The sequence below is a fragment of the Jaculus jaculus genome, chromosome 1 (assembly GCF_020740685.1).
Source record: "Jaculus jaculus isolate mJacJac1 chromosome 1, mJacJac1.mat.Y.cur, whole genome shotgun sequence".
In the NCBI taxonomy this organism is placed as follows: Eukaryota; Metazoa; Chordata; class Mammalia; order Rodentia; family Dipodidae; genus Jaculus; species Jaculus jaculus.
The window spans coordinates 124,434,230-124,449,302 of NC_059102.1; the positions used below are offsets into that span (position 1 = coordinate 124,434,230).

A 15,073-nucleotide genomic window follows, 5' to 3' on the forward strand; every position below is an offset into this window, starting at 1 on the left:
TTTAATCCTAGTGCTTGGGAGGCAGAGGTAGAAGGATCACCATGAGTTCGAGGCCACCCTGAGACTACATAGTGAATTCTGGTCAGCCTGAGCTACACTGAGACTCTAACCTTGAAAAATCAACAAAAACAAATAATAAAAACAGTTCTATCAAACAAAAAAGGAAACCCAAAACAAACCAACCAACAAAAATAGCACTACAGTGGCATAGCTCCGTGGTACAGCATTTGACTGCAAAACAGCAGCACTACTATCCAGATAGTCCTAGCATACTGAACATTAAATAAATTTGCAAAAATTTAACCAATGCCAATTTTCTCATTAATTTCCAAAGCTGTGGTGTGGTGTGGTGGCACATACCTGAAATCCAAGCACTTGGGAGGCAGAAAGTTTGTTACAAGTTTGAGTCAGGGCTATAAAATGAGACCATGCCTCAAAATAAATAAAAATGTACTTCTTACTTTAAATGAGGCAGAGTCTTACTCTAGCCCAGGCTGACCTGGAACACCACACTCTGTATCTAAGATTTCACTACCACACTTGACAAATACAGTTTTGTTTTTTTTTTAAGTTGCAAGATATGGGACCCAGACCATTATGCATGTTTGACAAGTGCTCTACCACTGACCTCATCTCCAGCCAAAAAGTCACTTTAATTTTCCATGATGTTGACAAAACCTGCACACACCTGGGCTATGGATAATCATTAAGAATCATTAAGAATACAATGTTCAGGGTTTGGGATTTAGCTCAGCGGATGAGCGCTTGCCTAGCAAGCGCAAGTCCCTGGGTTTGGTACTCAGCACCGGAAAAAAAAAAAAAAAATTGCTCTCCTTCCTGCAAAACTCTAGCTCTCCTGAGTCTTGGGAAGCCTGGTTGAAGACTCCTGGGACTCCCTGCTCACCTCGTGGGCGGATATGTCTGCCTCCAGTAGCTGGTGCTTTTTCAGCAGGTTGTTCACAGAAGCCAGGTCTTTTCCATAATCTTCAGATGCCAGAAGAGCCTCCACCTGCCAATGGCAACCCCAAATGGAATGGTTATTGTATGGAAGATCCAGAATGCCCATCTGCCTCATTAGGTCGTTTTGAGTCATGAGTCATTAGTATTCTCACTGAGCTGAGTCCATCTGCCCAGCCTGATAGACATGTACCACCTCTGTTGATCCCACCTGGCGAAGAGCCTATGTACAGTAAGGAGAGAGCACAAGCCCCAAGCCTGCCTGAGATACATGCGCAGAGAGCCCCCACAGGGTGAGTAGACATTAATAACACCAAAGACGTTCACTTGGGCAAAACTCAGATGCTCCTAATTATGGGAAACCTGAATGTCAGAAATCTATGAACTCTCCTACTCAAATATTTCAGGAGCTTTGTGTGTGTGTGTGTGTGTGTGTGTGTGTGTGGCGCTTAGGGTAAACATTTCCCATACACAGCAATAATAAAAATTATATTGTGAACCCACTTATATAAAATATACCTCTACAAAGGTTCATGGACATCTATATAGCCTGGCAATACTCTGAAGTGTCCAAAATTGTGATTCCTAAAAACAAAAACAATAGCAACAAAAAACCCAACCCTTTCTTTCACTATTGTCTTTCTCAACTTCCTACAGGTACACAGAAGGAGGCCCCGGGCAGTGAGGACTTCTGCTTCTCTAAGTCCTGAACTGGCTAGCTAACCCTTTCATTGCCCAAATGCCTAGGAACACTGCCTCAGGGAGTGAGAACTGTTTCACATTACCTCAGAGAGCCAGAAATCAAAGTCCTTGATCCCAGTGTTGAAGTTCTGCTGCTTGTTGGCCTCTTTCAGCTTCTGGCTCTTCTCAGCTGACTTCTGTACCAGGAACTGCCACTGGTCGGCAAGGGCAGCCAGGCGGGCCTTGGGAAGAGACAGGAGCAGTAGGGATGGGGAAGTCTCTGAAGGACCCACCCTAAGCCCAATGCAGAGACCACTGAAGAGGAAGTGGAAGCATTCAGAGAAACCGTCTGTCCTGGCACTGTCCATCTGACTTGGCCCAGAGACTCCAGGCTGCACTGTCCAGAGGATGGCAGTATGCTGCCATTCTTCCCGGGGACAGCAGGAACCCTTTGACTATACCTTCACGGCATCCTCACTGCCAGCGCAGGCCCCACGCTCGATGAGCGAGTTGCCCATGTCGATGACCCCGCGGATGCGGTCAGCATTGGCATGTAGCTCTGCTTCGAAGGCCTGGTGCTTCTGGTGTTTGCTCTGAAAATACCAAACCATCTCTCAGAGCCTGCTCTTGCCAGGCTCATCCTTAAGGGAGGGGAGGAGCACTGGGCAATGTAAAGGACAGGGGAAAGCACTGGTGTGTGGATGCAAGGCAACCACAACAGGGGTGTGCAGTTGCTAGGAGGTCCGCAGGAGCTCGGAGGGTGGGTGTGGCCACAGGAGAAGGAAGGCTCTGCCTCAGAAGCAGAGGCAGAGTCAGTTCTGAATAACTGTACCAGTTGGCCAAGAGCACAGCTTGTAATTATCCACTTTTTAGCATTTTATAGGTAATGGCAGTGCCAATTTCAGCCATGATTTTAATTGTGTGCCAATTTCTATGCATGGCTTTTATCCTTACTGGTCAGAAGCTCTAACAGATTACACACACACAGGGCTATCTCATCTCTAAGACAGCCATCACCACCCAGCCACACATCTAATGGCTGCTGGTTGTCATGGTTCATCAAATATGAGGTTGCTGCCAAAACCCAGACTAAGAGTACAATAGAACTTTCTTTTCTTTTTTTTAATATTTTTTATTTTTTGAGGTAGGGTATCACTCTGGCTCAGGCTGACCTGGAATTCACTACGTAGTCTCAGGGTGGCCTTGAACTCATGGTGATCCTATTTCTGCCTTCTGAGCGCTGGGATTAAACGTGTGCACCACGATGCCCAGCATTCTTTTTTTCCCCGAGATAGGGTCTCACTGTAGCTCAAGCTGACCTGGAACTTACTATGTAATATCAGGGTGCCCTTGAACTCTTTGTGATCCTCCTATCTCTGCCTCCTGAGTGCTGAGATTAAAGGCGTGCACCACCATGCCCGGCTTCTTTTTTGTATTTTTTGAGGCAGAGTCTCACTCTAGCTCATGGTGACCTGGAACTCACTCTGTAGCCCAGACTGGCTATGAAGTCATAGCAATCCTCCTACCTCTGCCTCCTGAGTGCTGGGTGCATACCAACTAACCCGCGGGAATTTCCTTTTGCCAGAAGAGAGGCTTAGTATAATTTGTAAGAATTCATTAGGGAACAAAAGACTTCAGCTGAAACACTACAGACATGACTGCGGACATGGCGGCTATAGCACAATTCTGGGAAAAACACTGGGTGGGGGGGAAATGCAGCCTCAGGGAGTGTTACAGGGGAAAGAAAACTAAGAGGAAAAAAGCAGTGAAGTTTGCTAAGAATTCTGCATCTAATGTTTCATTTCAGAGGCAGCAATTGTTACAGGGTAGGGTCCTCTGGCTGGCTCAATCCACACCAGTGAGGTGCTGGTATTTGTGCTCCAATCCCCAACCCAAAATATAAGGACCAAACAGGGCTCAACAGCTGACATGGACAAAAATCCAATTCAGCTTTGTTTTGCTCTCATCACTTTTTGGCCCAAATTTCATTTTTCTCTTCTATAGCGTCACCTTTTACCCACTTATGTAACTTTCGAGCTATGTGATGACAGGGACATCTCCCAAGATGTGTTATTGCCCAAGTAATGTCTGCTTTTATCTTAACCTCTAGCTCCTGATCATCTTGGATCTGGAAAGCACACCTTCCTATTCCAGTTCTCCAGGCTAGCACCTCTGAAGGTCAATACAAGTGAGTACTGGACTCACACCAGGCTAGACTGCCCTGCCCAGGCTACCTGACATGTAAAGACACAGCAAGACTGAGCCTAAGTCTTCACAGAAAAGCTTATTCCATTTGCAAAGGAAGTACTCCTTGCTTGAAATAAAGTAGACAACTACTGCCCCCAAATCAAACACTGTACAGAACTTGCCTACATGATAAACTGGGAGAGGGAGGGATGGGGACTGCAGGCTATTACAACAGAAAGCCACACCCCACAGGGACACTCGATGGAGGGTGATGAGATGAGAAATGAGGAGGATGGATGAGGTGACACCAGCAGACCACGTATGACCACAATAAGTACTCTACAGAGAAGAACACAAATCCCAGAGCTTATGTAGCTAGAACTCTTAAAAATGTAAAAACTTACCAGCAGCTTGGAAAGCTACAAAAACAGATTGAAAGAACAAGAGTTCAGTACACTGATGTGAACACATGCTCAGCTATTAAAACAGACTCATTCTTCCACCATACTTCTTCAGGGATGGTCAGCATTTGGGAATGTATTACAAAAGCAGGTTCCATAGGCATTATATGACAGACGGCTTCAACAGAAACCAGCAAGGAAGGCAGCTTTCAAATGGCTCCACTGTTCAGTGGGCATCACCATGCTGAAAACTGTCTTACAGGCACAACCCCTTTAACGAGCCTTATTTATCAGTATCCACTAAGTCAGGGCTACTTCAGGACAAGCATCCAATGAGCCCCACTCACCTGGATGTTGGTGGGGTCCTTATACGATTCATCACTTGCTGTCTGTAATTTCTCACTGATCCAGGCCTCGATTTCATCCACATCCCGGCTAAACTGTTGCAGGGTCTGAGATTCTCCAAGCTTTGACCTTTTCTCAATCATCTGGGCTTTCAGGCGGCGCCACCTGAAAGTGAGGCCCAAATGTGTGTCCTCTACTAGCAAGGAGGAAGTTGGAGTAGGGGGGGGCTTCTCACAGGAGAGCATCCATCCTCTCAGGGCAGGCGTCTGTCAGCACCATAGGACACCCACCTGTCTAGGACCTCATTGCGCCGATTGGCAATGTCTCCCTTGGCATAGTGGTCCACGGCGATGAGCTGGTCAGCAAAGGCTTGCAGGGCAGCGATCTTCTCCTCCTGAGGGCAAAGAGTGAGAGGTCAGGGTGGCTTGAGCAAGTCAGGCCTATCCTGCTACTCTTCAGAAGAGGACGGTTATGTGGGGTGACCAGACTACCTGGTGGCAGGATCGGAACACACTGACACTCTAGAAGCCAGCTTGATTTTCATCATTACTAGAGAAGGTTTTAACTCAAGGACTCCAGGTCACACTGAGGTGGGCAGATGGCAGGACAGCAGAAAATGTCACAACAAATTGTTCTTCATAACGTGATAAGGCTGCAGCATTTTATTTTATTTTTTGTTTTTTTAGGTAGGGTCTCACTCTAGCCCAGGCTGACCTGGAATTCACTCTGAATTCTCAGGGCAGCCTCAAACTCACGGCAATCTTCCTACCTCTGCCTCCCGAGTGCTGGGATTAAAGGCATGCACTACCACACCTGGCAAGGCTACAGTATTTTAACCAGTATGATATTATCTTCCCAACATACAAATTCCCACCCTTAAAAAATAATTTTTCAGAAAGCTGGGCATGGTGGTGCACGCCTTTAATCCCAGCACTCGGGAGGCAGAGGTAGGAGGATCGCCATGAGTTTGAGGCCACCCTGAGACTCCATAGTGAATTCCAGGTCAGCCTGGGCTAGAGTGAAACCCTACCTCGAAAAACCAAAAAAAAAAAAAAAAATTTTCAGGGCTGGAGAGATGGCTTAGCGGTTAAGTGCTTGCCTGTGAAGCCTAAGGACCCTGGTTCGAGGCTCGGTTCTCCAGGTCCCACATTAGCCAGATGCACAAGGGGGTGCACGCGTCTGGAGTTCGTTTGCAGTGGCTGGAAGCCCTGGCGCGCCCATTCTCTCTCTCCCTCTATCTGTCTTTCTGTGTCTGTCGCTCTCAAATAAATAAATAAATAAAATTAAAAAAAAAATTTTCAGTCTGGAGAGATGGCTTAGAGGTTAAGCGCTTGCCTGTGAAGCCTAATGACCCCAGCTTGAGGCTCAATTCCCTAGGACCCACGTTAGCCACATGCACAAGGGGGCACGTGCCTCTGGAGTTCATTTGCAGTGGCTGGTGGCCCTGGTGTGTCCATTCTCTTTCTCTCCTCTCTTTCTCCCTCTGTCTGTTGCTCCCAAATAAATAAATAAAAATAAACAATTTTTTTTTTTTTCAAAAAGCTGGGCATGGTGGTGCACACCTTTAATCCCAGCACTTGGGAGGCAGAGGTAGGAGGACTGCCCTGAGTTTGAGGCCACCCTGAGACTCCATAGTGAATTCCAGGTCAGCGTGGGATAGAGTGAGACCCTACCTTGAAACACCAAAAAAAAAAAAAAAAAAAAAAAAAAAAAAAAGAAGCTAGCTGAGCATGGTGGCACATACCTTCAATCCCAGCACTTGGCAGACTGAGGTAGGAGACCCAGTGTGAATTCCAGGCCAGCCTGGGGTTACAAAGTTAGTTCCAGGTCACCTTGGATTAGAGTGAAACCCTACTTTGAACTTTTTTTTTTAATGCCATTAGTTTTTTTGGTGGTACTGGGGAATGAACCCAGCGTTCATATATGTGAGGCAAGCAATCTACCAATGAGCTACAACTATAGTCCCTTATACCATCTCAAAAAACTATTCAGGTTTGGGGACATGGCTGATAGTAAAGAAACTGCCATGTAATCATGAAGACCTTAGTTTGATCCCCAAAAATCTACTTTAAAAAGCCAGGCAATCGGGCTGGAGAGATGGCTTAGCGGTTAAGTGCTTGCCTGTGAAGCCTAAGGACCCCGGTTCGAGGCTCGATTCCCAAGGTCCCACATTAGCCAGATGCACAAGGGGGCGCACGCGTCTGGAGTTCACTTGCAGTGGCCGGAAACCCTGGCGTGTCCATTCTCTCTCTTTCTCCCTCTATCTGTCTTTCGCTCTGTGTCTGTCACTCTCAAATAAATAAATAAAAAATGGACAAAAAAAAAAAAGCCAGGCAATCAAAGGAGAAAGTGTGTGGGGGGGAAGGGAATTAACATGGGATTTTTTTTTTATAATCATGGAAAATGCTAATAAAATTAAAAAAAAAAAAGCCAGGCAAGAGGCAGGCATGGTGGTGCACACCTTTAATCCCAGCACTCAGGAGGCAGAGGTAGGAGGATTGCTGTGAGTTCTAGGCTACCCTGAGATTACATAGTGAATTCCAGGTCAGCCTGAGTTACAGCGAGACCCTAACTTGAAAACCAACCAACCAACCAAAAACCCAGGCATGGAGGTACACATTTGTAATTTAGGTACTGGGGAAGTGGAGAGAGGAAGATCCCTATGGCTCACTGGTCAGTGAGCCCCTGTTTTAAAAAAGGCGAGGTAGGGCTGGAGAGATGGCTTAGCGGTTAAGGCGTTTGGCCTACAAAGCCAAAGAATCCCAGTTCAATTCTCCAGGACCCATGTGAACCACATGCACAAGGGGGTGCATGCATCTGGAGGTTGTTTGCAGAGGCCAGAGGCCCTGGTGCGCCCATTCTCACTCTCTGCCTCTTTCTCTATCGCTCTCAGATAAATTAATAAATATTTCTTTATTAAAAAAACTCAAAAATAAGGGCTGGAGAGATGGCTTAGCAGTTAAGCGCTTGCCTGTGAAGCCTAAGGACCCCAGTTCGAGGCTCGGTTCCCCAGGTCCCACGTTAGCCAGATGCACAAGGGGGCGCAAGCGTCTGGAGTTCGTTTGCAGAGGCTGGAAGCCCTGGCGCGCCCATTCTCTCTCTCTCCCTCTATCTGTCTTTCTCTCTGTGTCTGTTGCTCTCAAATAAATAAATAAATAAATTAAAAAAAAAAACCTCAAAAATAAAAGGTGATAGAGGCTGAGGATATCATTCAAAGCTGTTCTCTGATCTTTAAACCAAAGTATGTACAGAAACTCCCCAGCCCTGAGCACGTACACATGTATGTATAAATGCATATGCACACAAAACCATCCAGTACTCATTTGAGATTTTTAAGGTTTTCTTTTCTTCTTCTTTTTAAAAATTTTTATTTTTTTATAATTTTTTGAGGTAGGGTCTTACTCTAGCCCAGGCTGACCTAGAATTCACTCTGTAGTCCCAGGCTGGCCTCAAACTCAGCAATTTTCCTACCCTCTGCCTCTTGAGTGCTAGGATTAAAGGCATGTACCACCACAGCCAACACCTTAATGTTTTTGTTTATATAAACAGTTTTTCTGACCATGAAAGTATTCTCTTGAGATGTGACAGTGACTATACTGCTTATTTTTTGTAGTAGTGGGAGCTGAGCCCAGGGCTCCCAGCATATTGGAGAAATATTAAATTCTACCATATACTTACATCCTTAGTCCAAACAGCAAGCACTATAGCTTTCTAGCTTATATAACCAGGACAGCAGATAATTTTTAGTTTAACCATTAAGATTAGAAAGAACAGCACTTGAGAGGCAAAGGTAGGAGGGTTGCTGAGAGTTCGAGATCAGCCTGAGACCACATAGTTAATTCCAGGTCAGCCTGAGCTAGAGTGAGACCCTACCTTGAAAAACAAAACAAAACAAAACAAAACAAAACAAAACAAAACAAAGGCGAACAAGCACCAAATGATAATCAGGACAAATCCAGATGAGAACTCCATGGCCCCAGGCCGCACCTGAACATTGATAGCTTTGTCAAAGTCTTCATGTTTTTTGATCAGAGCCTCCACACTGTCTAGTGAGTCTCCTTTGTCTTCTGTGTTTAGGAAGGCCTCTCGGGCAGCCATCCAGTTCTCGGCTTGCTCACAGTCTCGATGGAACAGCTGCAGAGGGAATAGGAACGTGAGAAGAAATATGGGCCATTGGCAAGAAACCCTTGGTCAAACACCCAGAGCACACGCACCTGCAACTCCAGGCAGTGGTCCAGCATCATCCTGCGCTGAACCCAGGCCTTCTCCAGGTCGGCACGCTCCTGGTCAAGAATATCAAGTTTCTCTTTGATCTCTGGGCTGGCATAGTGTCCATGTGCCAACAGCTGCTGCCCAAACTGCTCAAATGCCTGGAAAGTGCCAGCCCTGGCATCAATTTCTGTCCGGTGTTCCTGCCAAGGGGAGAGAAGGGATTAGGTAACTGGCAGAAGATGACCACACTGGTGTCAACCACTGGCTCCCAACAGAGGTGGGCGAAAGGTCACTCAACAGGCAGGACCCACCTGGTGTCGCTCCAATAAAGCCTCTGCTCCAGTCACATCTTTGGCTAGCTCATCTGAGGATACCAATCCCCGTATTCCATTGATCCAAGACATGAGGTCCCTAGAAATCAGATCCACAGAGAAACATGTTACACTACCTGGCAAGCAGACCTTCTGCCTAGGAAATAACTGCATCTCTTACCTCAAAAGGTTATTTTGGGTTAACCTAGTCATGTATAAAATAGGGTCTGATCTCACATCCCCTTCTTTATATTATTTAAAAAAGGGGCTGGGCATGTAGATCAGTTGGTAGAGTGTCTGCCTAATGTGTGTGAAACCTTGAGTTTATCACCTAGGCATGGTGGCACATGCCTGTAGTCCCAGTACTCTGAAGGTGGAGGCAAGAACAAATTGCTATATAACTAAGCCCTTTCACCCTAGCTGTGCAAGGTGGCACACTCAAGTTCAAGGTTATCCTTAGTTACGTAGTGAGCTGAGGTCAGCCTGAGCTACATGAGACCTTCAAGACAAAAAGAAAAGTTCTGTCAGCTTACACAGTAATAAGTTCCAACAGAAACAAAAGCTATGCTTAAGGCTTTTTTCCTGTCTGAGGTAGGGTTTCATTACATAGCCCAGGCTAGCCTCACAATTTGGCTCCTCTTGCCTCAGTTTCGTAATGGGATCACAGGTGAGGATCACAATGTTCAGCTAGTGCTTGCGTTTCTGGTAGTGTCAAATGAATAAGCCTTTCTTCTGCCTATTTTTTTTTTTTTTCCATTTTGTTTTCAAGGTAGGGTCTTGCTCTAGCCTAGGCTTACCTGGAATTCACTACGTAGTCTCAGGGTAGACTTGAACTCACAGTGATCCTCGTACCTCTGCCTCCCCACTGCTGGGACTAAAGGGCTGCATTACTATACCCAGCTAATTGTTCCTTAAAAAAATTTTTTTTTGATGTGCTGGTTTGATTCAGGTGTCCCCCATAAATTTAGGTGTTCTGAATGCTAGGTTCCCAGCTGATGTAGACTTGGGAATTAACACCTCCAGGAGGCAGTTGGAGGTATTGTTGGAGGTAGGTTTATGGGTGTTATAGCCAGTTTCCCCATGCCAGTCAGTGTTTGGCACACTCTCCTGTTCCTATTGTTACCTTATGTTGGCCAGGGGGTAATGTCTACTCTCTGCTCATGCTGTCATTTTCTCTACCATCATGGAGCTTCCCCTCGGGCCTGTAAACCAAAATAAACCTCTTTTTCCCACAAGCTGCTCTTGGTTGGGTGATTTCTACCAGCAATGTGAACCGGACTGCAACAGTAAAGTGGTACCAAGGAGTGGGATTGCTGCCAGACACCTGACTATGTGGCTTTGGCCTTTTGGAGCTGATTTTCAGGAGGAATGTGGGAGGATTTGAAATTTTGGCCTAAGAGATGCCTTGCAGTGCTCTAAGTACAGCTTGAGGGACTATTCTGGTCAGAGTTGAAAGGCCTGGATACAGTAAACTATGGACTGTGAGGTTTGACTTATGAGGGTGAGAAAGAGCTTTGCTTGGACTGGGCTAGCAGTTTGTGTGAGAAACTTGCTGTTATGCTTGTGTCCTGAGAAGTTGTGCAGGGTTGCTTTGCGTAGAAATGAAGTGGTGTGAGCAGAGGGATATGGCACAGAAAGAAAAGTCTCTGGGTGAACTGCTGCCCATTCAGCTGCAATTGAGAGATTATAACCTTTGAGATTGAGCCAGCTGACCTGCACTGGGCAAGAGGAAAAATGTAGATTCTTTTGAAGGGGCCTGAGTGCTCAAGGAGTGTCCTGTTCTTCAAAGTCTGCTTTATTCTCCTCTGGATTAACAAATTGGCACCCTACCTGGTATTGTAGAGCATAAGAAATGCAGGAAAGAGAGGGTCATTGACTTTACAACATGGCCTTGTGTTTTGGAAGTGACCATGGGCACTTTGAAGCAGGTTTGCTGGATGCCCGCATGGAGACCGCATGGGGCCATGAGGATGAACCATGGATTGCGGTGGAGACCCAGTGGAGATGCTGGGACCACAAGATGGCTGCTAAGGAAAGCTGCCAGCTTCGATGAGGTTTTCCAGGACTGTGAGTAGTCTAGCTGGAGGGGTGGAATTGGAATACCAGAGACTTGTTGTTGGCTAGAATTATCAGACTTGGAGATTTGTCACTGGCTAGAGTTGTTGGACTTGGAGCTGTAGCTGTGTTTTTATCAATTCCAGTGATGTTCATACAGCCCCATAATAGTCCAATATCTTTTAACTGAGCTATAATACCAAAAATATCCCCCCAAAAACCATAATGACACAAAATAAACACTCATACTGCAAGAGATGGCATTGGGCATAGCAAAGAAATATTCAAGCAATACATGATTTAAAACAACTAGGGCAAACTCTGCAGCTCCAAGTCCAACAACTCTAGCCAGTGACAAATCTCCAAGTCCGATAATTCTAACCAGCAACAAGTCTCTGGTATTCCAATTCCACCCCTCCAGCTAGACTACTCACAGTCCTGGAAACAGGAATGCTAGTTAGAGTTAACTGGTGACTGATTACAGGTGACAGCACCACCATTGCTCCTTATGTCACCCTTTCTATTTTTCTGTGGCCTTGAAAGTCTTCAAAATCAAAAATGTTGGTAGAGGGCTGGAGGGATGGCTTAGCGGTTAAGGCATTTGCCTGCAAAGCCAGAGTACCCAGGTTCAAGTCCCCAGGACCCTCATTAGCCAGATGCACAAGGGGGCGCACACATCTAGAGTTTGTTTGCAGTGGCTGGAGGTCCTGTATCTCCCCCCATCTCTCTGTCTCCCACTCTCTCTTTCTCTGTCAAATAAATAAATAAAAATAAAATATATTTTAAAAAATGTTGGTAGAAAAGTCCAAGTATATTCATATTAAGTAAAATAAAATTCTAAGAAGAGAACACATCTGTGAAGGAATAAGGAGGTGAGCGTATATGCATACTAAGTACACATGCATTTTTTAGCATTCAGTAGTTTGTATACTTTATACAGTACTTTCATAATAAAAATTACTACTACTACAAAGAGGGCCGTATGCACTACAGCTCTTAAGTGATACTGGTTTTTTACCTGAAGTCGCTAAGGAAACGCTGCAGGTCATGGGAGTCGCCCAACTTGGCCTTGCGCTGGTCTGCACGCTTCCCAAGGCTGGACCAGGCCTGGTTTAACTCAGTGCACTTTTCCTTTAGGTCCTCTGCAGACTCAGGGTGAGACTGGATCAAGCGCTGGGCTGTCTCTCCAAGGGAATTCACCTGCACAAAGACAGTAGTGAGAAAGTCCAGGAAGGGAGTACTGCTCTGCAGAGCCTAAGCCTTCACCCTGCCAGGGGCATTTCTCACCTTGTCACCTAGAGCAGCAAGGTCCCTCTCAAAGCCTTCATGTTTGCGCTGCAGGGCCTGGACACTGGCTAGATCATGGCCATAGTTGTCTGTGTTCAGAGCCTGGTTCTTCTCTTCAATCCATTCTTTGGTTTCATCAGCATCTCTGCAGTGAGACACATGCAGGATAATAAACATCAAGTGCCACTGCCTTTGCTCCAGGGAACACTCAGGGAAAATCCCTTCAGCTAGCATTTGTCTGTCATGACTACACAGCCACCCTCAGCAACAGTAAATAAGCAGTTGCTGTGTCAGACATGTTTTTGGTGGTTGAAACCACATTAGGATGATCTAGCTGTTAGGCCAGATCCTGCTCAGCAGCCAGGGCATCAGTATGGGGTGACCAGTCTCTGTTTTATCCCTGCCTCAGGCAAGGCAGGGCCCCTCACCTGTGGAACCTCTGCACTTCGTGAGCACTGCCCAAGAGCTGGCTCCGTTCCTCAGCCAGCTGCTGCAGGGACCGCCAGCGCTCATTCAGCTCCTGTAGGAGAATGGCAGGGTCAGATCTCTATCACCCTGCTCGGGAATGCCCACAATCAGACATTGGGGGAATAAGGCTCAACAGAAAAAGTGCTAGAATACCTATAACTTCCTGTGTCTGGCCTTCCTTAAATAAACCAGTATAACAACAGCAACATTCCAGACATCAAAAACAGCTATATCTAATTGTTTTAACACCCCTGAGAGCCTGACCTAGGAACTTCGTTAGAAGCAGTGAAAGAGTAATTTGTCCTTGGTCTCCACTAGCCTGGTGCCTGACTTGTGACACTTGCTTTCTGAACAACTGCTGAGTGGATCCATGCCAAAATTTTCCTCGTAGCACTAGTACAGCTGCATCCTTTGGCCAGAGTACATCTGGGAAAAGCTGAGTGCAGGCATGCACAGCCAGAAAAGGCCATAATCCTTGTCTAAGGAGAGATGTTTTATGACTCCTACTCTGCTGGAAATCCCAAGACAGGCCCACAGCACTCTTAGATAGGTGAGGTCTAAACTAGCAAAGTCAAGCAAACATCCCTGTGAGAGCTAGTATTTGCCACAGAAACTCGAGAGTCTCCAGGAGACCCAGGGATTGGACAGGCCACACAGTTCATTCCAGCAATCACTACACACAGGGGCAGCCAGGGGAACTGGTCGCCATTTCTTACCTTGATGGAATTGAAGGTGGCCACAGTGTGAACCATCAGACGAGCAGACTGAGAGGAGAGCGGAAGGAAAACCAGTCAAGTGTCTGTTAACTAAGGGACAGATCTGAGCTATGAATGCTACTGAGTAGGTACCAATGGTCAACCAACATGCTAGAGAGACTGGCAATGTTTGGAGCAAGGCATTGATAAAATGTCAACTCGAAGAAAGGTATGAGAAAACCCAAAATGCATAATTTAAGAGTCATCTCAAAGGCTACCTACACCTAAACAAGCACCAATCATCACAGTTTGCTAGATGAGAAATATTAAGATTGAGAAGTGGAAAGTTGAATCATAGGAAAAACACCCCAACCTATTTGGTCAGAGTTTTAAGAGAAACAGATCCCAGGAGCCAGACTGACCAGCAGGTCAGAGAAAATGACTGAACAGGCAAAAAGGTAAGCCAAGAGGTCAGTCAGGAGAAGGTGACATTCTGATTTGGGTTTTCATGTTCTAATTCACCAGGATATACTTTAAAAAAAAAAAAATCTGCATGTAGATGGGGGGGGGGGCACACCAGATCCTCTTGCCACTGCAAACGGAAAGCCAGATGCTTGTGCCACTTTAAAAAATATTATTTATCTTCAAGTGGAAAGGAATAGGAGAGAGAGAATGGGCATGCCAAGGCCTCCAGGTGCTACAAACTCCAGATACATGTGTCACTTGGTGTATTTGGCTTTCGTGAGTACTAGGGAATCAAATGTGGATAGTTAGGTACTGCAGGCAAGTGCCTTAACTACTAAGCAATCTCTAGCCGTGTTTGTTTTTGAGGCAGGGTCTCCCTCTAGCTCAGGCTGACCTAGCATGGAATTCATATTGTACTACCAGGTTGGCTTTGAACTCATTCATGGCTATCCTTCTACCTCAGCCTTCTGAGTGCTGGGATTAAAGGCATGGCCCACCATGCCCAGCTTTGTTCCACCTTTTGGATCTAGCTTTATGTGGGTACTTGGGAAAGAAACTCAGGCCAGCAGTCTTTGCAAGTGTCTTTAACTGCTGAACCATCTCCCCAAACACAAGATATACCTTTTTTTTTTTTTTTTTTTTTTTGTTTGTTTTTCAAGGTAGGGTCTCACTGTAGCCCTGGCTGACCTGGAATTCACAATGTATTATTCTCAGGGTGGCCTTGAATTTACAGCAATCTCCCTACCTCTGCCTCCCGAGTGCTGGGATTAAAGGCGTGCGCCACCACGCCCGGCAAGATAAACTTTTAAAATACAGGTATCTACTATACAACTTATCTATAGCTCAAGCAATATATTCTTAGAGCTGGGTCCAAGTAAATTGTGTCATAATCTTAGCTGCAAACACAGCATATAAAGTCCCTTTCAGTACTCCTGGCCTGAGTCTGGCTGTCCTGAAGAAGCACTGCATACTGTGTGAATGATGTCTACAGCTGCTGTAATTTGTTCCT

At 45.9% G+C, this 15,073-nt stretch overlaps 1 protein-coding gene across 6 annotated transcripts in view; it reads right to left on the reverse strand.

Moving 5' to 3' along the window:
• Window positions 1–15,073, reverse strand: part of Sptan1 (spectrin alpha, non-erythrocytic 1) — an 81,406-nt gene that overhangs the window by 16,546 nt on the left and 49,787 nt on the right. For 4 of the 6 annotated variants that reach the window (XM_004671602.2, XM_004671600.3, XM_012951969.2 and 1 more), the window contains 13 exons: window positions 13,621–13,668; window positions 12,865–12,956; window positions 12,437–12,581; window positions 12,168–12,349; window positions 9,095–9,194; window positions 8,786–8,983; window positions 8,559–8,705; window positions 4,862–4,965; window positions 4,574–4,736; window positions 4,230–4,244; window positions 2,100–2,231; window positions 1,743–1,880; window positions 905–1,009 (listed from right to left, as the gene is read on the reverse strand). In XM_004671602.2, the coding sequence (XP_004671659.1) occupies window positions 905–1,009; window positions 1,743–1,880; window positions 2,100–2,231; window positions 4,230–4,244; window positions 4,574–4,736; window positions 4,862–4,965; window positions 8,559–8,705; window positions 8,786–8,983; window positions 9,095–9,194; window positions 12,168–12,349; window positions 12,437–12,581; window positions 12,865–12,956; window positions 13,621–13,668 (1,569 nt within the window). The remainder of the gene's footprint in view (window positions 1–904; window positions 1,010–1,742; window positions 1,881–2,099; window positions 2,232–4,229; window positions 4,245–4,573; window positions 4,737–4,861; window positions 4,966–8,558; window positions 8,706–8,785; window positions 8,984–9,094; window positions 9,195–12,167; window positions 12,350–12,436; window positions 12,582–12,864; window positions 12,957–13,620; window positions 13,669–15,073) is intronic. The other 2 variants (XM_004671603.3, XM_004671601.3) reach the window with 1 other exon arrangement.